The sequence below is a fragment of the Vidua macroura genome, chromosome 23 (assembly GCF_024509145.1).
Source record: "Vidua macroura isolate BioBank_ID:100142 chromosome 23, ASM2450914v1, whole genome shotgun sequence".
Classification (NCBI taxonomy): Eukaryota; Metazoa; Chordata; class Aves; order Passeriformes; family Viduidae; genus Vidua; species Vidua macroura.
Window position 1 is genome coordinate 4,946,420 of NC_071593.1, and position 23,543 is coordinate 4,969,962.

A 23,543-nucleotide genomic window follows, 5' to 3' on the forward strand; every position below is an offset into this window, starting at 1 on the left:
CTGGAGCCCTTTGCCCAATGCCCGGATCCCCTGGCCCAGAGCCCTTTGTCAGTGCCTGGAGCCTGGAGGCCTTTGCCGATGCCCGGTGCCCGGAGCCCTTTGCCAGTGCTCGGAGCCCTTTGCCCGGAGCCCTTTGCCCGGTGCCCGGAGCCCTTGGCCCAGAGCCCTTTGCCGGTGCCCGGAGCCCTTTGCCGGTGCCTGGAGCCCTTTGCCCGGTGCCCTTTGCCGGTGCCCGGTGCCCGGAGCCCTTTGCCGGTGCTCGGAGCCCTTTGCCCGGTGCCCGGAGCCCTTTGCCGGTGCCCGGAGCCCTTGGCCCAGAACCCTTTGCCGGTGCCCGGAGCCCGGAGCCCTTTGCCGGTGCCCGGAGCCCGCGCTCGCCCCACGGTTCCCTCACGGAGCTCCACAAGATGGCGAGCGCGGGCCCGCGCGCGGCCCAAGATGGCGGCGGGCGGCGCGGCGCGGGGCCGGCGGCGCTCGGACACCCGCGGCCCCGCTCGCCCGGCCCGGCCACGGCCACGGCACCGGGCCCGGCGCTCCGCGGAGACGGCCCCGGCAGCCGACCCCGCGCAGCCCGCGGGGGAAACAGCCGACACGGCGAGCCCGGTAGGAGGGACGGGGCCGGGTGGGATGGTGGGGGAGGGAAAGGCCGCGCGGCCCCGGGGCGATCGCAGGTGATTATTAACAGCTACGATCTGAGCATCATCATGTGGGAATTATCAGGAGAATTGAAAGAAATTTATCGCCGTTCACGCTCCTCCCGCGACGTTGTTTTTGCCAGTGCAGAAACACAGAGCAGATTTAGCCGCTTGCCGTGCCGGGTGATGACAGGCCTGGCATAGTAATTCCCATTAGCATCATCCTTAAGAAAATAAGAACATGGTGATTGACCTCTTACGGTGCTAGTTTATTCTCTGAGCAAAGTGTTTTTCTCTTGCTGGACTGTACATTGTGGTTTATGTAAGCTGTCTGCTCCTCTTTTCCTCTCTTCACTTGCACTTTCTACTAATTACTTTTCTTAGAAGGTTTGGATCAAAATGCCACTTGTGTGATGAAGCCCTTCTGTTCCAAAGCTAGCTTTGCAACTAAAGAGATGAGGTGATTTTATTCTTTATTTCAAGTGAGCTTTACAATCTTGTCGTTTTTTTCTAACAGTCTTCATCACATGAAGCTGCTGAAGGACAACCTGCAAAGAAGATGAAATATGAAGAAAGCAATCTAAAATCAGAACTAGAGGGACTCACATGTGAAAGTGGAAACCTTGCTGCACTGGGGGAAACACCTAAAACATCTGATGGGGATGGAGGTTCAGAAGATCCAAGAGACAGCAGTATAACCCAACAGGGAAATGATGAAAGCATTCCAGAGACTGAAGAAGGGAAGCAGGAGAAGGAGCACGGTGTTTCTCTGGAGCCACACGCAGTGAATTCCGGCGGTGCTCCGTTAAAAACGGGTGGATATCTGCGCCACTATCACGTGTTCAGTGAAGAGGAGAGCAGCTGTGGGAGCTTTGACGGGGCCACCTCGGAGGACGCGGATTTGCCGCGGAGGCCGATGTTCCTGGAGCACGGCAGCAGCCTCTCGGATGAGGACAGCAACCAGCCCATGCCAGTGCACCGGTTCTTCGGAGATGTGGAACTGGTGAGATGATGAGTCTCTTCCTGCTTTAGACTCAGCCCTGGTCTGCTTAAAATTTGCCTCAAAACTCGTGGTGAATTTGATTAGTATTGCTGGGCCCTGTAGCCCAGGTAAAACTCTCCGTCAGAGATGAAATTACTCGCCCAGCTAAATTAATTTCAGGTGTAAAATGCTTCTTATTTAGACTTTTTATTCCAATTCCATGAGATAGGTAGTTTTACTGATAATGATGTTATGGAGACAGTATTCTTGGCAAAATAGATTTTTGCTTGTCTTTGGTTCTTAACAGAATCATAGAACAGCTTGGGTTGGAAGGATCTTACAAATCACCCAGTTCCAGCCCTGGTGCATTGGGATTGTTTGGAATGGAAACTGGTTTCTGTCTACCTCAGGTTTTGAACTGACCCCGGAGGCAGAGCTTTACATTTGAATCCCTTTAACAAGCATAACTTTGGGGCAAGTGATGTTGCCATCTTTTAGGTGTTTCTTGTGGTATTTAGGGAGCAGTGAGGATTTGTTTAGGGAGTCCTTCACCCTGTGCCAATCCTCCTCACACCAGTGGAAGGAATGCCAGCCCTGATTCTGCCCATGGATCTGGTTTGGGCAGACTCCCCCCAGAGCCCCACAGCTTTAGCTCTGTGCTGCTGCTGCCAAGCTCAGGGTTGGTTCCTGTGTCAGCTGAGGGAGGATGGGAGCTGGTGGAGGTAGGAGTTCTGCCTCCACAGACTTTCCTTGTTGATTTGATCTTTTCCCTCCAGCATCTCCCAGCAGTTGTGCTCCCGAGCGTGACGAGGAACAGGCGAGAAGCCAGGAAGCTCCATTTCATTGCAAAGGAAGATGATGAAGAGGAGGAGGAGGAAGAGGATGATGTCTAACAACAAACTGTAAACAAATTAAACCCTTCTTCTTTCTCTTTGTGACCACATGGCAATGGCTCTGTCAGTACCATGAGGTATCTGTTTGCCTTTTCTCAGGGAGAGAACTGGGAGAGTTTGTTTTGCTGGAATTGGCAGATACAGTATTCCAGTGATTATCTGGAGCAAATACTGAATTTTCAGTGATTTGGAAATAAAGTATAATTTAGCACTTTAGCACTGATATTTAAGAAAAAACCCCAGGGAATATAGAAGTTCTTATGGCTTTTTTTGTAAATTTGAGCCTCTGTCTTGAGAAGGTATTTGGTTTCACTCCGTTTTTTTTGGGTTTTTTTTTGTTTTTTTTTTTTTCCAAAATAGTCAAGAAAAGGATGCTGGAGCAAGGTTCTTTTTCTTTTAATTCTGCAATGTCTGTGGCATCCAGGTAATAAAGGAGAGCAAACTGACTCCCTGGTACAAAGAAGGTCAAGGGTCTTCCTTCTGTGGGTTGTTTACACCTAACCCAAGACCAATTAAACCTCTAAAATGTAGTTCTGCTGGCAAAATGAAATGCAGGATGTCAGAATGGATTCAGTGTGCTCATCTCTGCGAGTTCAGCACGTTTTCATTGCACATCAGCTCCCCAAAGACTCACCCCGTGGTGCTGCCTCCTCCTTCCACTTGCTGCTCTAAGTGTTGCCCTTTGTCGATTTCCAACTGGTTTCCAGCAGGGATTTTGGAAACAAATGCTTTGGTGGTGATACACAACGAATACCATCCCTTGGATTTGATGGACAGAGGAAGATTGCTAAGGCTGCGGGGCAGCCACCTCTACATGTTTAAAAAAACAAAAGGAGCAACCTCGGCCAATTCCAGGAACTGTTAATTCACCCAGTGTTTGTGGGAATATTTCTTTGAAAGTGTGATTATGCAATAAGCTTCTAGATATTTATTGTTATAGCTCCTTCTATGTTTCTAAAAATAGAGAGAAAATGTTATCAGCAGATGGTTTAAATAAATATTAATTTCTACAGCTAGAGCTTGTTAAACATTCAAAAGTTGTAAGGCAAACAAAATTGCATATGCATAGCATGGTAATGCATTCCTATTTCCACTCCAGCTGATGCATTGTTTCTGTCAAATATATTTCTTGGCTCCTTTTCACTCTAATTCTGTAACACGGAAAAATCCAGATTTCTTTAATTGCATATTCATAGTTCCAGCCCAGCTCTGTGTAGCAGCAGCTCCTCCCAGCATCCCTTCAGTGCTGTTTGCTGCTGGCTCTTTCCAGCAAACACAGTTTCACACACAGGCATTCATTTCACTTGCAAAATGCATTTTCAGTTTGGGGGACACGTGCCACACAGGTGACACTGGGTTTGTCACCAGAATCCTGCCAGTTCTGCCCTCCCCAGTGTCAAACAGTGCAGGAAGGGAAGCTGGAAGGATTGCATGCAGTGGAATTAGAAATCCTGTGTTAAAAATGCACCTCCTTGCTTTTCAGATTGCAGTGTTTGGGAGGGGACTGAGTTTGTTGTTTAAAGTAAATCGATGCTCTATGTAGCAAAGCTTCCAAGACCCAGTAATTTGAGGCTCAGGCAGAAATATAATTTCCACACAATTTCATGTGGACTAACTGGTCCAGGACCAACAATATGAGGGAAAATAGAGCTTTTCCTAGTTATTTACAAAGCAGTAAGTAGCTGGTGCTCAGTTCATAAACCCTTCATCCTCTGTCACACACTGATTAATGTCTCATGCAGCTTCATGTAGTCACACACACACAGACATGGGAGCATTTTTTTATTTAAAATGTTCACATGATTTACATTGCCAATCCCAAAAGTTCATTTGCTATCAGCTGGTATTAAAAAAAAAAAATTCAAGTAAAAAATTGAACTATTCCTGATTTGTTTCCTGAGGTAGGAAATGTTTTGCCAAAGCAATATTCTCCAAGGCAGTGAGTAAACATTACTGTAAACATGATCATTATAGTTGTCCTTTCTGGTAGTGTGTCACACAAGCTCAAGCTGGAGGCAGAAAGTGTTAGAAAGGAGAGGGAAATCAGCAGGGAAGATGGCAAACAAATGTGGGAAAAAAGAAAAAAAAAAAGCCATGGCCTTGCTCTTCTTTGTAGGAGATGCATGTCTGAAGCAATGGCAAAGGGGCAGGTGGGGATGAGGGCAGGAGTTTGGCACAGGTGAGGTGGCAGCTCTGCTGCTGAACCTTTGGCATTCCTGAAGCTACCTGCAAAAGGCACAGACAAAACATGATCCTAAATCTTTTGTCTGGCTTAATCTCCAGAGGAATAGGAGTCTATGAACCCCTGCAGGTTGATTTGTAGAAAAAATGTTTTGTCCAAGTTTTGTTTCTGTGTACTGTGAGTTTTGGGCCAACGCTGGCCAGAGATGACAGGGCAGAATCACAGTCAGCCTCTGGCTCATTTTGTACCTTTATCACACTTGATTTGAGCTGAGAGAAGCTTGTAAGGAATGGGAAGGCAGGAGAGGATAATTAAATGGGATATTGGAGTGTGCTTTGTGAGGCTCTGGTTGGGTTACCCAGCCAGTCTTGTGCCAGGGATTCTCAAATTGTTCCTATTCAAGAAATTGGAGCTATTTAAAAACAACAGACTGACATGATTGAAAAAAGCAGCAGGTCCCTTCCAGACACAGCACTAGGAAATCTCATGGGTTTGCTTCCTCTTTCTGTAAATTCTGGTTTTGTCACAGCTGAGGTTATGATTGGTTTTCTTATGGCAAGCAATATGTACGAGTTTTAAATTATCCAGGGTAAACAGCAGCTGATAGAAGTATTCCCAGTTCACTTCTCTCCCGTCTCGTGTTTTGACAGCTTCTGCCAGTTCTGGGACAACAGCACGTTTCTTCTCAATTCTTGGGGACACAAAAGAGAAGACAATATTGCCATCAGGAGTTTTTTTCAGAATAATCAAGCCTCCATCTTCCTTTCAGAGCCAGGCAGAACTGGAATTCTTTCTCCATAACTAGGCATACGATTTTTTTTCCCCCAAGGAAATTAGTTTAGCAAATCTTGTTTGCTTCACACCAGCATTTGAAATGGTTCAGAGGGGGTTTTGCTGGAGAGGAGAATTCACACGGATAGTGCAGTGAGGAGGGGTTTGCTTCCATACACAGAAAATCTGCACAGAAGCAAAGCAGCTAATGAGAGGCAGCGTTTCATCTGTCTTCAGGGTTTTGTTCTCACAGCAGCTGCAGCATCCCAGCACCTTTTCTCACCACATATTCACAGCAGAGCTGATTGCACAGCAGGGGGAAGGGACTAAGCCTGAACCTTTCTGGTGAAGCTGAAGGCCACAAAGCAGGTAGGTCTGGATTAACACGTTGTACATACACGTGATCGAGATTCCAGGTGCTGAAGAGGATCCTGCTTTCCCTGTTGCTGTAGGGGTTGATGGAATGCTTACACGGGCAGTCATCTCTGTCAAAAGGTCCCTGTGAAAGGTGTCACACTTGTCACCCCAGCGTGGTCCTGCCACATGTGAGCGAACCAGAGAGATCCTGCACCCCACATCCCCCCAGCCTGACACTGCACCCAGGAAGCTGTTTCCTTCCTCTGATGTTGAGGGGGGAATGGGATCAAACTGAAAAAAGGGGAAGTTTAAGTCAGGTATACAGAAGAAATCCTTCCCTGTGAGGGTGGTGGGGCCCTGGCACAGGTTGCCCAGAGTAGCTGTGGCTGCCCCTGGATCCCTGGAAGTGTCCAAGGCCAGCTTGGAAGGGGCTGGGAGCAAACTGGGCTAGTGGAAGGTGTCCCTACCCATGGTGGGGGTGGAATGAGATGATCTTTAAGGTCCCTTCCCACTCAAACCCATCCATGATTCTTCAGGAAGGCTGCAGGTACCTGACAGGAGAACCAGCCCTCTGCGGTGCACAGGCGTGCTGCCTCCTCCTCCTCCCTTCTGTCAAAGTAGCACCCGTTGTACTTCACAGATTTCAGTTTATCTGCCATCAGGTCGATTATTCCTCTGTAGGCATCTCGTGCTGCAGGATGAACGTTTGAAATAAAACCACTAACCTAGAGGGGGGAAACCCAGCAATCACTCCTCGGTTCCTGTGGCAGCCTGAGGCTCTTTTCTACAATCACAACGTTACACCGTAGAAGTACTTTATATTCCTGCAGCCACAGAATTACTGTTATAGCTTGACAAAAGTTACTTCAACAGAAACTTTTACCTCTCTCATGTAGCCCCGCATTCTGCTCTCACAGCTATGCCGCAGGTAGCTGGATTTGTTCTTGAACCGAGACTCCAGCCCTGGAGGGAATGAGATTATTTTGTACCTCAGCACAGCTCCTGCCCAGCTGGGAGTTCATGCTGGCTTTCCACTAACTCGGGTTGCACAGGTTTTTCGCTTTCCCATTTTTATTTTACTGGTTCAGAACTACCCTGCTCTCAAGCACTTAAAAGGATGCTGTAGAGCATCTGCTGAGAGAGAAGTAGCTGGCATTGTTATATATTTCTTGTTACTCTGTATTTGTGGAACACCAAGAGATTGTGAAAGGAAAACAGAACTGTTGGGGAAGAGCTGCAGTAATGGCTTAGGAATGGGAAAGGAACTTGCAGAGTGTAAAGAGAATATAAAGCACGGTTAGCTGGCAGAAATGTGCAAGTTATCCATACACTATTAGCAAATCATTAAAACATCATAATGCAGATTTATATTAATGGGGGAAATACATTTCAGAGTTATCTGTATTAAAGCAATAGGGAACACCATTTTTAAAAACTGTTATCTGATAGTAAATGTGTATGTACTTTAAAGAAACCTAAAGACACGTGCTCATGGAAGGGATAACTAAAGCCCTGACCAAGTCCCCAGTCCCACCAACCAGAAGAGCTCCCAAACTTTGCTTTAAGAGCAACAAAACTGACAGAAGTGACTTTTCAGAGCAGAGCAAGACCTGGGAGTCCCCTAGCAGCTTCCTACGGCAACAAACGCACCTTCAAACCATTTCTTGTCGTCTTCCTTGTCCTCGGCCAGGATGTTTTCGCTCAGATTGTGGATGAGATCCGCCAGCAGCTTCTGCCTGTGGGGAGCCCGCTCGTCCGTCAGCAGCTTCCGCGCAGCCTCCACCACAGCGCCCTGCTGGCTGCAGAACGCGGCCAGGAGCCGCTCGATGTCGCTGGCACCTGGGGCAGGTGAGGGGGCACCGGCTGAGCCCCCGGGGCCGCCGCTGCCGCCGCGCCCCCCGCCCGGCCCCGCACTCACAGCCCCGCCAGCTCTCCCCGGGGCCCAGCAGCACCAGCTCCGTCTGCGGCGGCAGCGCTCGGAAGTAGCTCTCGGTCAGCTCCGTGCCGTCCTCGTAGAGGCAGAGGCGGCTGCCTGCCAAGGGAAGCTGCCCCACGGGCGGGTGAGCTCCGGGCGGCCCCGGCCCGGAGCTGCGGCAGCGGGCAGCTCCAGCCCCGGCCCGGAGCTGCGGCACCCGGTAGTCCCGGTCCCGTCCAGCACCGCCAGATCCGCCCCGCATCTGTCAGCAGCATCCCAGCCTGGTATCGTATCGTATCGTCCCGTCCCTCCGGCACCCGGCAGCCCCCCCGCCCGTCCCGCACCGCCCCGCACCTGCAGCAGCCGGCAGCCCTTCCTCAGCAACCCGCGCAGGCTCCCGGCCGCCACCCCGAACTTCTGCGGGCCGCCGCACCCGCGCAGGCGGAAGGGCCGCAGCAGCTCCGCCATAGCCGGGCCGGGCCGGTGCCTCTCCCCGCCGGGGTCGGTGCCGAGGTCGGTGCCGGGGCCGGGGTCGGTGTCGGGGCTGAGGCCGGGGCCGGGGCCGGGGCCGCCCCGCGCAGGCGCCCCGGGGCCGGCGGGGCGGTCGCGCCTGCGCGGCGGGGCCGCGTTGCCATGAGAGCGGCGATGGCGCCGCGCTGAGCCAGGTGGGGCCCGGCCCGGCGCTTCCCTCCGCTCTCCCTCCGCTCTCCCTCCGCCCCGGGGATCCCCGCAGGTCCCGCCAGGCCCCCGCGTGCTTTGTCCGCCGCCCGTCATGGCTGTCCTCCCGGAACGGTGCGGCCGTGACCCTTCCGGGCCTGCGCCTCCTGCGGGGATGGGGCCGGCGAGGGGAGGGAGGGACGGGGCCGGTGCTGGTGCCGTAACACGGCCCGGGGTGGGCAGCGGTGCTCCCGGTGCTTGTGTCCCCGGCAGTAGCCGCGGTGGGTTGCATGGCTTTCCCAAAGATGCTAAACTGGCCTTGTGCTTTGCTTTTTGTTCGCCTGACTCCAACGCCCAGAGCATGGAGCAGCTGCTGGTTTGGTACAGGTTGCTCCAGTATGCATTTGGAACTCTTAGTTTCAAGGTCCGTCTTTGATTAGCATGTTTAATTTATTGGTAGATTGCTCTGCAAGTGATCTAAATCCTCGTTCTGCTCAGCACTAGTCAAACCTGCGCCTAAAGAACATTTATGGTGCCGATGTTAATTAAAGGGAATGTATATTTGCACTCATCATCTACTGACTCGACTGACCTCAGGATGCAATTCTTTGACTGTAGTGCCTCAGTGGGTTTTTGTCACCCTTCCAGGGATGAGTTTAAGCTTGAAGGCGGTGGCTGTGACCAGCTCATCTCCCCAGGATGCCACACAAGATTGGTTTCACGGTGGTCAGTTCGTCGGGACATGAGGATGGGTTCAGTGCCCGGGAGCTGATGGTTCATGCACCGACAGTGAACGGGTGGCGCTCGCCCAGGTACTGTGAGGGGATGGTCTTGGAGCACTGAATTTCTGAAGCACAAAGTTTAAAACGAGTGGCAGATGTGTCCTGCATGGTCAGAGCAGTTTACGGTATCCCAAACCAAACTGATGAAGCAAAAAAAAGTTACTTTAATCCCATGGAACCCTCATCCTGGGGGAAAAAAAGCATCTTGGCTAACACTTAAAGGGACTGCATTGTATTTAAATAAAGTCCTGGAAAATGAAAATGGTAACTGTTTTTGTTCTTGGCAGTCTAGGAGTTTGCAAGCTAGTATGAAAAATTTAGTATGTAAAATCCATTTGACTCAGCACATATTCTAAACGTGTGGGGCACCTGACGATAGGCACGCAGTAAAGGGAAGGGAAAAGTGTTTCCACTCTACTCTTGAGATTCTTACAACATTTATAATATTGGCCTACAATTAACAACTTGAAAGCTCCATAATTAAACGTCTCTCAGGTTTGAAGTGAAGTCCGCTTTAAAATGATGATTGAATTCAGAAACTGTGTCTCTTTCAGGCTCTGTCAGTACCCCCAGGAAATCACCCTGCAGCTGGTGGAGAGGTGTCGGATCCGGAAGCTGCAGCTGCTCGCTCACCAGTACATGATTGCAAGCAAAATTGAGTTCTACATCAGTGAAAGCCTGCCTGAATATTTTGCTCCGTATCAGTCAGAGAGGTTTCAGAGACTTGGGTGAGACAGAAAGTTCTGGATCAGTTTATTGTCTTAATCAGAAAAGCTTCAGGGGAAAATAATACTCACTGTGGGCTGTGTGTGATGTGGTCATGCTGTGTGAGCAGCTGAGAGATCCTGGACTTGTGTAGATCTGTGACAAAGCTGGAGATGCCAGTGAATTGCCTTGCCAAGTGACAGCACACAGTTATTTCAGTTGTGAGGTTATGAGGGAGCTTTCACAGTTGTTTCAGTTATGAGGGAGTTTTAAACCTGTGGGTCAGAAATCCACCTGTGTGTTTGGATGTATCCTCTGCTCATGTGTTACATTTTCCTTCCCAGTTATGTCCTTCTCTCAGACAATGAGAAGACTGATTTCAGAGCTCGGGAGTTGAAATCTGTATACTTGGATGCAGTTGGCCAGTACCTGAAGCTGATTTTCCATAAAAATTATGTCAACAAATACAACTTGTACGGGCAGGTGAGTTGGCAGTCCTTACCTGGTAACGTAGGTGACACTTCCATAGTAAAGAGCAGTACACAGAAATTTGCTCCCAGGATTTGTAGAAGAAAAAAATGTTGGTTGAAAGCTCCTGTGTTTTAGTTTGTTTTAAAGCAAAAAACGCAAATAACAGATTAGAAGTGAGTTGGGATCAGGTGGATGCACCTCATCCAGAACAAACGAGTCAAGGGCTCATTCTGTCACTCTTGTTTGTGCTGAGGTTTAGCCCCCACAGCAGGGTCTGTGTTGAGGACAAGGAACTCCCTCTGAGAACAGCTTTGGGGTCACAAAGCCACTCTGAGTGTTTTGGACCTGTTGTGGCATTAAGTGAAGATGTTGCACAGCCACCTTGGTGCAGGCACACAAACACCTGCCTCAGTTCTGCTGGGACTCGTTTCAGACAACGGGGTTGTGGATTTGGTGATACATTTTCAATGGAGCAGGAGGCACATTTAGCACTCAGTGCTTCTCTCTGCTTCCATATCACCCTCCTGACCACAGGCCCGGGTTTTTGTTCCAAGAAAAGAGGAATGAGCTTATAAATTTCCATTTTCTGTGAATTTCTGCAGGTTGCCCTGGTAGCTGTGAACATCATTGGGGATCCAGCAGACTATGGCATTGACAGCATGAGCAGTGTAAGTTCAAAGCATCCCTGTCCTTTTACTGATGCTCCATTTCTTCAAGTACAGGTTTTTGGAGTAATGGGATGAGCCTTTCTTGTGCCAGTTCTTCAGCAGAGCTGTGTTGCATTAGCTTATTTGTAATGTTCTCTTGAAGCAAGAAAGTTGAGCCTAATACGGGAATACAAAAATTAAAATATAATTAGTTGGGACATTTTCACTTTCAGCATCTTGAGGTTCTCTTGCTTCAATATGCCCCAAACATAAGTGCTCTATGTTGCAGAGCTGATGTTGGTTGTAGCAAGTCAGAATTCTGTCTTGAACACACACCTGATATTGGTGAACGTGCATTAAGATTTATTTTTTCCACCCTTCCAAAGCCCTCCAGAGAGAAGCTGATAGATCACTACTTGGGAATTAAATTGGATGACCCTGCCTTAGATGGAACTTACCTTGGGTGAGTTTGTTCTTTGTGTATACCCTGGCAAAACCTCTGCTTGGTGTAAAGCAGTTGTTGATCTCTGTGCTTTGTTAATTCCTTGCTAATGAAAAGAGAAGCCTGCCTTATTGTGGTTTACTTTACTCATTTTGTGCCTTCAGGAAACGTGACTCCATTTCACCTCTGGATGATTTGGCCTTTGACATGTACCAGGACCCAGAAGTGGCTCAGATCATCCGGAGGCTGGATGAGAAGAAGAGGGAAGCTGTGCGTCTCGAGTGCTACGACCAGGCCAAGAAGCTCAAACAGGCCATTGCAGACCTGCAGAAGGTGTTGTTGGAAGATCTTTGACACCTAAGTGGAGCACAGCTCCAGTGGCCCATCAGGGCCTTGTTGTTTGTGTGGAATAATAATGATTTTTGATATATTTCCCAAAAGAATAATTTTAAAATCAGATAGCTTGATTGAATAATTTGGCTAGAAGCAATGAAACAAGTAGAGTAGGGTGATTCCAAGAAGTGTTCAGTAAAGTGATTCCAAGAAGTGCTCAGTAAAGTGATTCCAAGAAGTGTTCAGTGAGATGATTCCAAGGTGATTTGTCCCAATCCTAGGTGGGCGAGCGACTCGGCCGGTACGAGGTGGAGAAGCGTTACGCGGTAGAGAAGGAGGATTATGACCTTGCCAAGAAAAAGAAGGAGCAGATGGATGAGTACAGGCTGAAGGTGTACCAGCAGCTGGAGCTGCACGATCTCCTGGATGCACAGCTGCTGGTGGGTGCTGTTAGTCCAAACTCAGGAGGGTGTTCTAAATAGAAATGGCAGAGCAACCAAACTTCATTCACAGGTTAATAGAAATTCTGAGATTTACTAAAGCTTTTCAGTTTTCTCTTTGGATTGGGGATTTCTCCAACCTAAGACTCTCAGTGTGGTGCTTTATGAACATGCTTAGTTCTCCATAAATCCCATCAAACTGTTGAGGTTCCAAGAAAATGGCATTAGAATCCTGAATGTTTTGCATAATTTCAAGACTAGCTGATGCAGATGAATAAGGTACTTTCTCATATTTTGGAGGGGTAGAGGAGGCTTAGGGTGGTATCAAGGCTAACCATACAGAATCTGTGTGATTTTTTTATATCCATACAGTTATGTAATGTGCTCAGAAGAGGAAGTTTTATAATCTCTCCACACATGCACCCACACAGAATTATTTTCTGACTGTTTCATAAAGCTGCATCCAGTGGGAATGATGACACACCTGTGAGCCAGGTTCAGTGTTTACTTGAAATCACCAGAAGCCCGTTGACAGAGTTGTACCTGTACTGACTGATTTTAGCACATTTTTAGCCTTGCTGTAAAAATCTTCTTCCCTTTCTCAGATCCGAAAGCCACCTGAGTTGGCTTTGGGATCTGTGAGTGGCACTGAGAGCCCCCAGAGCTCCCCTCCTGAGCCTGCAGACCCACCCCAAGGAGAGCCCCTGAGGGCAGAGCCTGTGCTGGAAGAGCAGTTGATGGATCCCACTTCTTCTGAGCCTGTTGTTCCCTACCAGTCCCCTCTTTCTCCTCGGACTCAGCCCACAAGCTCCAAGGAAAATGTGAGTAGTGTTCCCTCTGTTACTACACAAACCTGTCAAAGCAAACAATCTGATGTCCAACCTTCCAAATAATGAGGTTATTGTCATGGTTAACTGGGGTGTGATGCTGCTTTGATGTGAGAAAATTGCACTGAGGTGAATCCAATTAGTGATAAAGCCACTTCACATCTGAGTCATTTCCAGAACAGCAAATACTATCTTTTCTGCTAGGTTGAAATTTTACCTTATGATGAAAGACCTCTCCCAGCCATCTGCAAGCAGGTGGATGAAGCTGTTGCCTACGTTGAGCCAGAGGTGACTGAAGAGGATGTGGGTGATACTCCAAGGACTGGCAATACTGGGGAGCCTGAACAACTCACGGAGAAGGCACTGAAGGAAGCCAGCCCTGTTGTGGAAGTTTTTGGAGAGACATTGGTAAAAACCAGTAAAATAAACCCAAAACCCAGTAAAACAAACCCGTGGGTTATTGTGCTCTGTGTTAAGAGGATTTTTATGTGTTCAGAGCTGCTATTTTGAAATCTGAGCTTAAAATGTGACCTTGGCTCTATGGATGCCTGTTTACAGCGTTTCTGCCAATCTGTAGCTTTGATGGTCGATCGTTTGTCAACACGTGATGTGCTGATAAACAGACAGGATCCAGCAGACTGCTTTAGGGTATGGACCCAGATCACCCATAACTTAGCATTGTCTGTTTTGCAGGGAGAGAAACCCTCACTGTGCCTGAAAGGGCTGCATGAGCCAGACCTGTTAATCCCATTTCACTCATTTAATTCCAAAATGTGTGCTTTTAATAAAGCCAGGTTCCTATGGGGAGCACCTGGGGACTTCACGCTTCAGTTCATACATTCTTTTGAGGCTGGTTCTCTATAAAAATGTTAAATATGTATTGAAATATCTGTAGGGACCTTTTAAGAGATAGATTGTTCTGTTCTCAGGTTTCAGGAGCGTATTCCAGAACGTGGTCGTGTCGAGAAGACGCTTTACTGACTGTGTACAAGAAGCTGATGGAAGTGTCAGTGGACACTCCAAAGGAGGATTTAAGGAACATGCTGAGGGCTGCTGTTTTCCTTGTGAGGAGGGCTATAAAAGACACTGTATCTTCAGTAAGTTGGGATAAGTTTGATGTTCCAGTGGAGAACTGGCAGCCAAAATTGCAGAACCATGGGGTTAGGATACTTTGAACAAATAGTTTATAAAGCTACTGTTGAATAAATCCAAAACCAAAACAAAGCCTCTCAAAACTCCCAAAACAACTGGGCAATGTCTGGCATTGAACAGATGGAGAAAACTGCCCTGGGCTGAGCCATGAGCTGATGCAGTAAATGTGCAGTGAGGTTGATCCTTTTTCTTTGTTAAATCTGAAATACAGCAACGAAGTAACTTCTAATTTCCAGCTCAAAGTACTACACTTAGCTGAAGGACACTTGGGTATCAAATAAACCTTAAACAAGAAGAAGAAAAGAAGAAAATTAATTTGGTACTCTTTATGAAACAATTTCTAAACCTTTCACCTATGTCCTAGCAACAGGTTTTCTGCAAAACAGTTGTCTGAAGTAGCTTCCATTAAGGGTGTTCCTGTAATTCCAGATTAAGAACAGATCTTACTGTATTGTCTGAAAACAGGGGGCTCTGTGGTAATTTTGCTCAGTGTTTCCTTTTTCCTTTTTAACTTAGGTTTTTCAGGCTTCCCTGAAACTTCTAAAAATGATCATTATCCAATATATACCTAAACACAAACTAGGAAAGCTAGAAACTTCTCATTGTGTGGAAACAACCCTGCCACATTTGCTTTCTAGAACAGGAGACTCTTCATCCCGTCTTCGCCTTCTGGCTTCAACCTTCATCCAGGTGGGTGTTTCCCTTCAAATTAGGGAGCTCATAGGTGAGAAACACCTGATGAGAATGGACTGTGAGACCAGGGTTGGCTGCTGTGAAGTGTTACAGCTTATCACAGAATCTTATCACAACTTATCACAGAATAGCTGGGGTTGGAAGGGCTCTTAAGATCATCCAGTCCAACCCCCTCCCAAATCAGGGTCACCTGGAGCAGTCTGGGGGTACCTGCTGCTGCTGCAGGTGTGACTCTTGTGTTCTTTGCTGCAAGTGACCTACAGAGATGAGAAAACTCTGCTTTGCAGACACAGGTAATTGTCCTTTTTTTGTGCTCAGTGACTCTGTGTGTTTCTAGGAAATGGCACTGTGCCCTGAAGTAAAACCTCTCCAGATTATTCCAGTGCAGCTGGTTAAAACATTAAAACCAAACTCCCCAACACACCTGGCAATGAGTCACGTGGAACTGGTGGAATCTCTCTTGGGGGCCATGGGGACTGAAAACTCTGGGTTTACCATCAACAATGTCATGAAGGTAAGAGGTCGAGGTTACAGCACGTGGAGGATTTTCTGATGGTTATCTTGGGCCTTGCCTGGCTTTTTTGAGTGCTTGAGAATTCCAGGAGAGGTATATTCCCCTGATCAACAGTGCTGGTAATTTTAGTCCAGGTTGGACAGGGCTTGGAGCAACCTGGTACAGGTAGGAAATGTCCCTGCCCATGGTATGGGGTGGAATGAGATGAGCTTTAAGATCCCTTTCAAACCAAACCATTCTGGGATTCTATGAAGCAAGATCTTAATATCTGGAAAAAAGAACCAATGAGTTAAAAAGTGCTTGCAAAAATCTGTCTTGTAGGAAGATTTCTCCTGCTGCGGGGGAGTCTTGGACTAATAAATCAATAATGTGGGAAAAGAGAGAAATACTTTTTTTATCATTATTTCCAGTTTGCCATGGGAGCTCTGGAGCACAGGGCTCACGAGGTGCGTGAGGTGGTGCTGCGGATCATCTTTGCCATGTACAGGGAGCACAGGGCAGCTGTGCTGGAATATCTCCCGCTGGACGACGCCGGCGCCCGCAGGACCATGCGCTACAAAACTCTCTTTGAGGGGTTTGCCAAAATCGATGGGAAATCTTCTGAAGCTGAAGTGAGGGTATGTCATGAGGCAGAACGTACAGGGCCACTTCAGACAGGGCGTTTGGCTGAGTGGTGTCCTGATTTCATGGCTGGATTGGACAGTGCATGGGTAGCAGAGTGTAGTATCCCATGGACTCCCTCCCCCCAGCCCAATTCCCAAGGGCATTGCACCATAGAGTTTATTCCTCCTGTGGGGAAAGACAAGACTCCCCCATGGGCCTCTGTCTCACTTCAGGTGTGTGGTTAATGTTCCCTAGCGTGGATAGCTGAGTGTATTCCCTGTACTCACTCCTGGGAGTAAAGCCAGCAAGGAATACTGAGATGGACAAGCAGTTTGGAAAATGCACAAAAGCTATTTTCTGCTGTCAATCCTTGGGAACAGTAAGCTCAAAGGCTGTGCCAAGTGTTCCTTTCAGGTAGTGCAGAGGAATTTGGGAAGAGAGAGGTGTCACTGTATCACACCCATCACTTAACCAAGCAGGACATTTCCTGTCCTGCATTGACCATGAGTTCTGTGCTGAGGTGTTTTGCAGTCTTTTGTGTATGAGGGATGGTTCCAAAGCTTTTGGAACTGACAGAATATTTCCTGCCAGGCACAGAGAAAATCAGCAACAGAAGCGGAGAAACAGACAAAGGAAGAAATGAAAGTTCTAAAAGGCCACCCAGCAGCTCTGAAGTTAGAGTTACAAGCAGAGGTGGAAGCTGAAGAGGTGACCATGTTTCAGTTTAAGGTTGTTTTAATCCTTTGCTCCTTGGATATTGTGGACTTAGATAATGAGCATTGGTGTTGTCTTATTAAAGAGTGAGAAACTCTAGACATACCCTGGGTGACTTTTCTCCTCAGCAGTCCAGCTTAAAATCTGGGGTGTTGTTTCTCCTAACATTGTGAAAAATTTGGATTATTTATTATAATATAACAATAATACCTTTATAATACAAAAATATAGAATATCTTTTTAATATATATTAGATAATATCTTTATAATATAACAATAATACCTTTATAATATAATACCTTAATACAAGAGATTTGCCCTAGAACCAGAAGCACAAATGTTGTAGTGCATTGGCTCTGCTTCTAAATTTTAATTTCCAAACAGAAATCAGAATATAGTGTGTTCCCTTTCTCTCTGGAAGGCAAATTTCTGAGTTAAATTTCTTTGATAGGAGAAAGAATCTGATTTTCAGAAGACAGAGAATCAAGGTAGGTAGTTTCAAATAAGAGTTAAGAAATATACATGAATTAAAATGTGATCTTGGTTTAATAGTTCTCTCCTTACAGGTTACCAGGTATATGAAGCTGCAGCAGCAAAGATTCAGGAGGAACTTTCCTCTGTTGCAAATTACCTGGATAAGTAAGTGAGATGAGTCTCTAATGAACTTAAGCCCTTGGTGTCACCTGTGAGTTCCTAACAGTAATAACATTTTTCCAGTAGATCAAAGCTAATACCTTCAGCAGTGAAACAATAAAGGCTAAAATCTCTTCTAACAGATTTGGAATTATCACCAGACAATCATAGGTGCTTTTTTTTTTTTTATTTTTTTTGAAGTTCTTGGATAGTGTGACTCTGTACTTTTTTTTTTTCTGAGTATTTGCTTGTGAGATAAGAAATAGCCACAGTTTAATGTTCAGATTGCAGTGTGAAATAAGGGAAAAATATGGTGGGGCTTTGCTGGGTGTTGTAGGGAAGGGCATAGAAGAAGCCCTTGGAAATTCTGGAGCCAGGAAAGCCAGTTTTGATGAGGTGCTCTCAGAACTTCTGTAGAATTAATCATTCTCTAAGAAAACAATGCTCTAAAGTTGTATTTACCCTAAATTACAAGCCAGTACGTGCCCCATCCTAAGCTCAGCTTTACAGAGGGAAAAGAAACTCTCCAAGATATTGAGTGTGTTTGAGAACAGCTTGGAACAGAAGGAACAGGGCTCATCTGTTTCTCTCTGATGTCACTGATGTTTGTATTTTTTTCTCAGCTTGTGTATTTTTTGTGGTGAAAGGAACGAGTCCTTCACTGAGGAAGGGTTGGATCTGCATTACTGGAAGCACTGCCCCATGTTAACCCGATGTGAGCACTGCAGACAGGTCAGACTGAACTTCCCAGAGCTGCTAAGACATGGACTGTTGTTAGTCTGGTTTAGAGGCACTGTGAGATATTTAACACTTGGGCAGGTGAATTCTGAACACACCCGTGTGATTTGGGTAGTGCTTTTGGAAAAGAGCAGCAAGAGAAAATGAGTTAATAAGTGGTCTGAAATTGAATTTTCCTTTTCTCATTTTGGTAGCTGAGGCTGAACTGCTGAATGCCATCTGTGTTTGCTCAGCACAAAGCTTGCTGGCTGTGTTGCAGATGCTGGAGATTGCCAGCCTGACGGAGCACCTGCTGACTGACTGTGACAAAAGGGACAGCTTTGGGAGGTGCCCGCGCTGCAGAGAGGCCGTGCCCAGGGACGAGCTGCCCAGACACACAAAGAGCAGGATTTGCAATCGTGAGTAGCTCCAGACAGGAAGGTGGAACATCAGATGCTCACACTTTCAAACACCAGGGATCTTTGGCAAGTCAGGCTGCTTGTGTTTCGGATTTAGGGATGTAAGTAAATCCTCAGGAGGGAAAAGATTTGAGATAAATGCCTGACTTTTCTGGTGCTTGGCCTCTGTGAATGTGTGTTGGGAGGGTGAGTGAGAAGACTGGAAAGTCTCTTCCATATCCCTGTAGATTAAGCATTATCCCAGCACAGAAGGGACATGGCCCTGTTGGAGTGAGTTCAGAGGAGGCACCAAGTTGATCAGAGGGATGGGTCACCTCTGCTGTGGGGAAAGGCCAAGAGTTGGGATTGCCTGGAGAAGAAGAGGCTTTGGAGTAACCTCATTGTGGCCTTCCAGGAGGAGCTGAAGGGCTTTAGAAGGGCCTGGAGTGACAGGACAAGGGGGAATGGATGTTCTTTAAGGTTCCTTCCAATCCATGTGATTCTGGGCTCTGAGATTCCTTTTGATCAAGTTTTGATGAAGATGATTAAACACAGGACTTCTTTGGGAGCAGTTAATGGTAACGGGGCAGAAACTGGGTTAGACATGGGGTAGTTTTATGCTGCTTGCTATGTAAATTCTCTTCTTGTGTCTGAAATTAGCCTCTCTTTGCAATTCTTACATTCTTTTTCAAACAACTTCAGCTGCCAAACCAGAAAATGTGGCAAACCACTGCCCTTTGTGCCATGAGAACTTTCCTCCTGGAGAAGAGGTGAGGCCACCCTTCACATTGGGCAGATGTTGTTATGGGTTGTTTTAATGTGATGGACCTTTCAAGATATATTAAAATAATGGAGATATTAATTTCTATTTCATAGCAAGGTGCTCATACTTTGAAAAAGCAGATAAAAGTGCTGTTTATATAAAGTCTGTACACAATTATAGTTTTGCCCATGTGACATTGGCTAATTTTTGTCATTGCTTTGTAATTGACTTCAGGCCTGGAGATCTCACCTGATGAACAGAGATGGCTGCAAAATGAACCAGCGGAGGATATCCCCCCTGAACAAAACCATTCTGGTGCAGCCTGGTAAGACATCAGTTAATGATAATAATGTTTGTACTTTTTACTGTGTTGCCTTTGCTTAAGGAAAGTGTTACATCCCCAAGAGCTGGGTCTCTGCAACTCGTGGTTTGCATTTGGTTGAGCTAAGTGACAGTTCTTGTGCTGGAGCAGTGTGCTTGGGGAGCAAATTCCCAAAATCATGCAATAACAGTTCTGTTCAAAGGAGGACATGAGCTCAGCTGGTGGGGAAAACTGGCGGATTTGATAAGTTGATCAGTTCAGGGATTTTTTCTGCAGAGCAGGATGACCATTAATAGAACAATCAGCTGAACAGTGTTCTGGGAAGCTCCTGAATGCTGACACAGGGAACCAGAACCTGATTTAGCTTTTAGTGTCCGGTCAAAGGTTGCTAATCTGATCCTAATTACAGGGTGAACTGAACAGTGAGTGCTGTGCACTGCTTTTCCTTTCCAGTCCAGACTCAGGAACCTGACAGATTTATCATTGTTCAGCTTTTTCACCATCAAAGAGACATTGATGATGTCAGGTGGTGTTTTTTTCAACAGTTGCCTTTATGAAGAACATGGAAAATCCTTTTATTTCCAGAACACAGAAGTTAAACAAGCTGCCTGCAGCACCAGAACTTTTGGCCAGTAACATTTAAGCCTTTCCTCCTTCAGGCTCTTAGGAGATTTTAGTCAGCTGCATGTTCAGAGTTCACCTGCTCTCAGCTGTGCTCTGCTCATATCTGCATGTCACTATTCCAGGTTCCTGGAAGGAGCTGTGGAATTGCCCATTCCAGCTGACCTAAGTGAACCATAGGGGTTAAACTCAGCACTTTCTGGTGTTAAACTGGATCCACAGTCCTGTCTGTCCGTCCTCAGCTTTGCTGTTTGTACTGGCTAATGACATACCATAGTTAGTTAGTTTGTTGCTGCTTAGAATTTGGAAACAGAAGCAAATCCTGCCTGGATAAGCTCTGATTCCAGAGCTATTTCCTAGAGGTAGGAAAGGAGCCCTGACCATTCAGTCTGAGCACTGCTGGTGTGGGGCATGCTGAGGCTCAGTGCCTGCCAGCTGCTGGTTGCTTCAGTCATTCAGACTTAACAGATCTTGGGAATCAAAACTGTGGATTAAATTCACTCCTGGGACTAGATGTGCTTGCAATAATGATCTCTATTTTTCTCTTTGCAGCCAAAGTAGTTGGCCACTATTTAAGGAGACCAGGTCCTTCAGGAGCAAGGTTTCAACCTCCTTCAATAGAAAGTAAGATCAGAACTCGAGGGGGCCCAAATAAAAGTACTGGCAAAACATACTCAAAGCGATGAGAGGACAAGAATTTCTTCCTTTGTCTGAATAACTGGGCACATGGCTGTTCAGAGCTATTTTAAAATTGTGGGCAATCTTGTATCATCTTTCATGTGGGTTGTTTTTAGCCTTGAGCAGTGCCTGGTGTGATCCCCATGGCATTGCTGTCACTGCAGCACTGGGCTTTGCTTTGCTAGGAATGCTCATGTTGGAAATACCAAATGTTCTGGGACAAAACCATTATTTTGACAGATAACTGTGCTCTCCTTTCCAATCCCATGTCTGTAATTTAATGGGTTCAAAGACATCAATTATGTCAGGGGAGAGAAGTCTCTTCCCTGGGTCCCCTGAGGTGCTCGAGGAGCAGGAGCCACACGTGGGGGAAGCCTGGCCTTGTGTGTGTGTCAGATTTAGGGTTCTAAAGGCAGCAGAGCTGTACTCAAAGCACTGCTCAACCCCAGGAATTTGCACCAATGGAAAAGCCAGAGGGCTGGCTGGATGCTTTCCTGTGTTGTGCCACTGTGCAGGAGGTGACAGGACATTGTGGCCTCTCTCACTGTGCACCAAGTGCCTTAGGAGCCCACTTGGCAGGAGGGTTAAACTAAACCCTCCAAGTCTGTATCCCCAAGAAATGGCCACTTTCTGGGCCATTTCTTGGGGATACAGACTTGGAGGGTTTAGTTTGAAATGAAAAAATAATCTTGCTTGGACCCTGAAGAGCTTGAATTAGTAAATTTAGACCTTTTTGCCTGCTTTAGTGCACTTTCAGCTCAAATACTGAGCTCTTGTAGTTAGATGTTGATTAAAATAACCAGCCACAGACTGGAGCATGAGTCTTGAACAGCTTCAGGGAGACAAAGTCTATTATAATAGACCCAAGGCATGAAGCTTTGTACCAAAGCAGCCATTCTCACATCTCTACCTGTAACATTCCAGCTGTTGCTTTCCAATGTGGAATTGGTACCATGGGCAGGGAAACGAGTGGTCATGATAATATGAGGGGAAATTTGGGGGTTTTTGCTCCCATGGAGTGACTTTGTGGTGTTGTTTTGTATATAGAGCTGATTTTGTAATATAGTTTTTCTAGTTTGCCTGCAGCCTGCCTACCAGCTTATGGATTTTCCAGGTAGATCAGTGTGCTTGGATTTCAAAATTTTTTGTATAAATTGTTTCTCTAACTCTTCCAAATACATATTTCAATATTTACACACATATTAGGAACATAAATATATATAGGTATTTTTATTTTGTCTTTAGTGACATGGGTTCCTATTTGAGAGCCTGATTCTGTATACTGAATAAATAATAAATATCTCAAAATAACCATTGACCTTGCTCAGAGGTGTAAGGGTGAAAACTACTCTGTGGTACAATAAGGAAATAACATAGTGGTGATAAAAGAGAAATTTTTTAGAATGTGAAAGGACCCTTTTGGAGTACAGTAGTGCTACCAGTGTCATGTTTAAAGGTGGATTTACCACGGTTGCTCCTTAATTAACAACCTGGGTTTGCTGCAGTGGCAAAATAAACACTGGACTGAAAAACACCATGAGGTCTGGTGCTGTGCCACCAAGTCTTGAGCAAAATATTCCAGTGGAAATCCATTGCACAGGTGCAGGTCTGGGCAGTGAAAGAAGTCTGCAAAGTGCTGGACTGGAACCTGGATTTGGCAACAATGGGGCCTCAGTAGGAAAGCAAGGAAAGAGTGTGGTCCTGAGCTCAGGGCTGGTTTCTGTGTGATCTCTGTGCATTTGAGCTGTGCCTTGAGTGTCAGCTGAGGTGTTTTCATGTGTCACTGCAGAGATTATTCCAGAGCAGCCCCTGTCCATGCATGCAGGAGTTGATCTCATCCCAAAAGACCTCTTGGTGTTCCACTACCCCAAGAGAGCAATTTATAGTGATTGCATGTTCCGAAGTGCTGGATGAGCAAATCACATATTGAAATACGGGAGATTTTATCAAGAAAACGAGTCACTTGTGTTGAATGTAAATTATTTTTATTGCACATATTTAATAAATTACTTTAGCCAGTCTGGAGGGGACGTCTGCATTTCCACCTGCTACAATGGAAATGGGTACACAGTGGGGTGAGGCTGTGGTTCCTGCAGCACCTGTGGGTACTGTGGCCGGCTGCCTCCAAAAATCCAAACGATCGAGGATGTGTCGCACACCCAAGCTGCCCCCACCTCAAACCTGTGCTGCCCTGACAGTCCCAAGGGAACCCTACAAACTGACATCAGGAACCTGGGCTGGCCACTTTTCTTTCCCAAGGAAAAAGGCTGATCTTTGCCTCCAGGGACCTGTGGCCCTCATGTGAGTGCTGTACCTGTGTGAGCCCTGCTTGTGTGACCTGTACAAGTGTGTGCTGTATGTGTGTGAGCTGTACCTGGACCTGCCTGAGCTGTGCCTGTGTGACTTGTACAAGTGTGTGCTGTATGTGTGTGAGCTGCGCAGGTGTGTGCTGTAACCGGACCTGTGTGACTTGCACCAGTGTGTGCTGTATGTGTGTGAGCTGCACAGGTGTGTGCTGTAACCGGACCTGTGTGACTTGCACCAGTGTGTGCTGTATGTGTGTGAGCTGCACAGGTGTGTGCTGTAACCGGACCTGTGTGACTTGCACCAGTGTGTGCTGTATGTGTGTGAGCTGCGCAGGTGTGTGCTGTAACCGGACCTGTGTGACTTGCACCAATGTGTGAGCTCCACCTGTG

General features: G+C 46.8%; 3 protein-coding genes across 6 annotated transcripts; 2 read left to right on the plus strand and 1 right to left on the minus strand.

Annotated features, from left to right (window-relative positions):
* The first annotated feature begins 438 nt into the window (after positions 1–438).
* Positions 439–3,659, plus strand: C23H1orf174 (chromosome 23 C1orf174 homolog). The gene is made up of 3 exons (XM_053997421.1): positions 439–603; positions 1,153–1,638; positions 2,394–3,659. Exons 1-3 carry the CDS (start codon positions 439–441, stop codon positions 2,508–2,510), a joined length of 768 nt encoding a protein of 255 aa, XP_053853396.1. The 3' UTR covers positions 2,511–3,659.
* A 620-nt stretch (positions 3,660–4,279) lies between these two features.
* On the minus strand, positions 4,280–8,243 carry DFFB (DNA fragmentation factor subunit beta). The gene is made up of 7 exons (XM_053997420.1): positions 8,090–8,243; positions 7,739–7,865; positions 7,471–7,659; positions 6,704–6,783; positions 6,372–6,545; positions 5,862–5,962; positions 4,280–5,383 (listed from the first exon to the last, which is right to left on the minus strand). Exons 1-7 carry the CDS (start codon positions 8,201–8,203, stop codon positions 5,167–5,169), a joined length of 1,002 nt encoding a protein of 333 aa, XP_053853395.1. The 5' UTR covers positions 8,204–8,243; the 3' UTR covers positions 4,280–5,166.
* On the plus strand, positions 7,952–22,870 carry CEP104 (centrosomal protein 104). Of its 4 annotated transcripts, none has more exons than XM_053997419.1 (22): positions 7,955–7,999; positions 9,041–9,204; positions 9,729–9,902; positions 10,224–10,362; positions 10,953–11,018; positions 11,384–11,460; positions 11,604–11,772; positions 12,054–12,212; positions 12,818–13,033; positions 13,244–13,447; positions 13,969–14,136; positions 14,708–14,881; positions 15,222–15,398; positions 15,809–16,015; positions 16,593–16,709; positions 17,167–17,203; positions 17,282–17,354; positions 17,972–18,080; positions 18,346–18,484; positions 19,166–19,233; positions 19,461–19,551; positions 20,722–22,870. In XM_053997419.1, exons 2-22 carry the CDS (start codon positions 9,092–9,094, stop codon positions 20,853–20,855), a joined length of 2,811 nt encoding a protein of 936 aa, XP_053853394.1. In that variant the 5' UTR covers positions 7,955–7,999; positions 9,041–9,091; the 3' UTR covers positions 20,856–22,870. The 4 variants fall into 4 exon arrangements, 3 of the variants coding, with proteins under 3 accessions (XP_053853394.1, XP_053853392.1, XP_053853393.1); XM_053997417.1 differs by having other exon boundaries at positions 7,956–7,999; positions 16,593–16,730; XM_053997418.1 differs by lacking the exon at positions 7,955–7,999 and adding an exon at positions 8,329–8,400 and having other exon boundaries at positions 16,593–16,730.
* Positions 22,871–23,543: the final 673 nt, after the last annotated feature.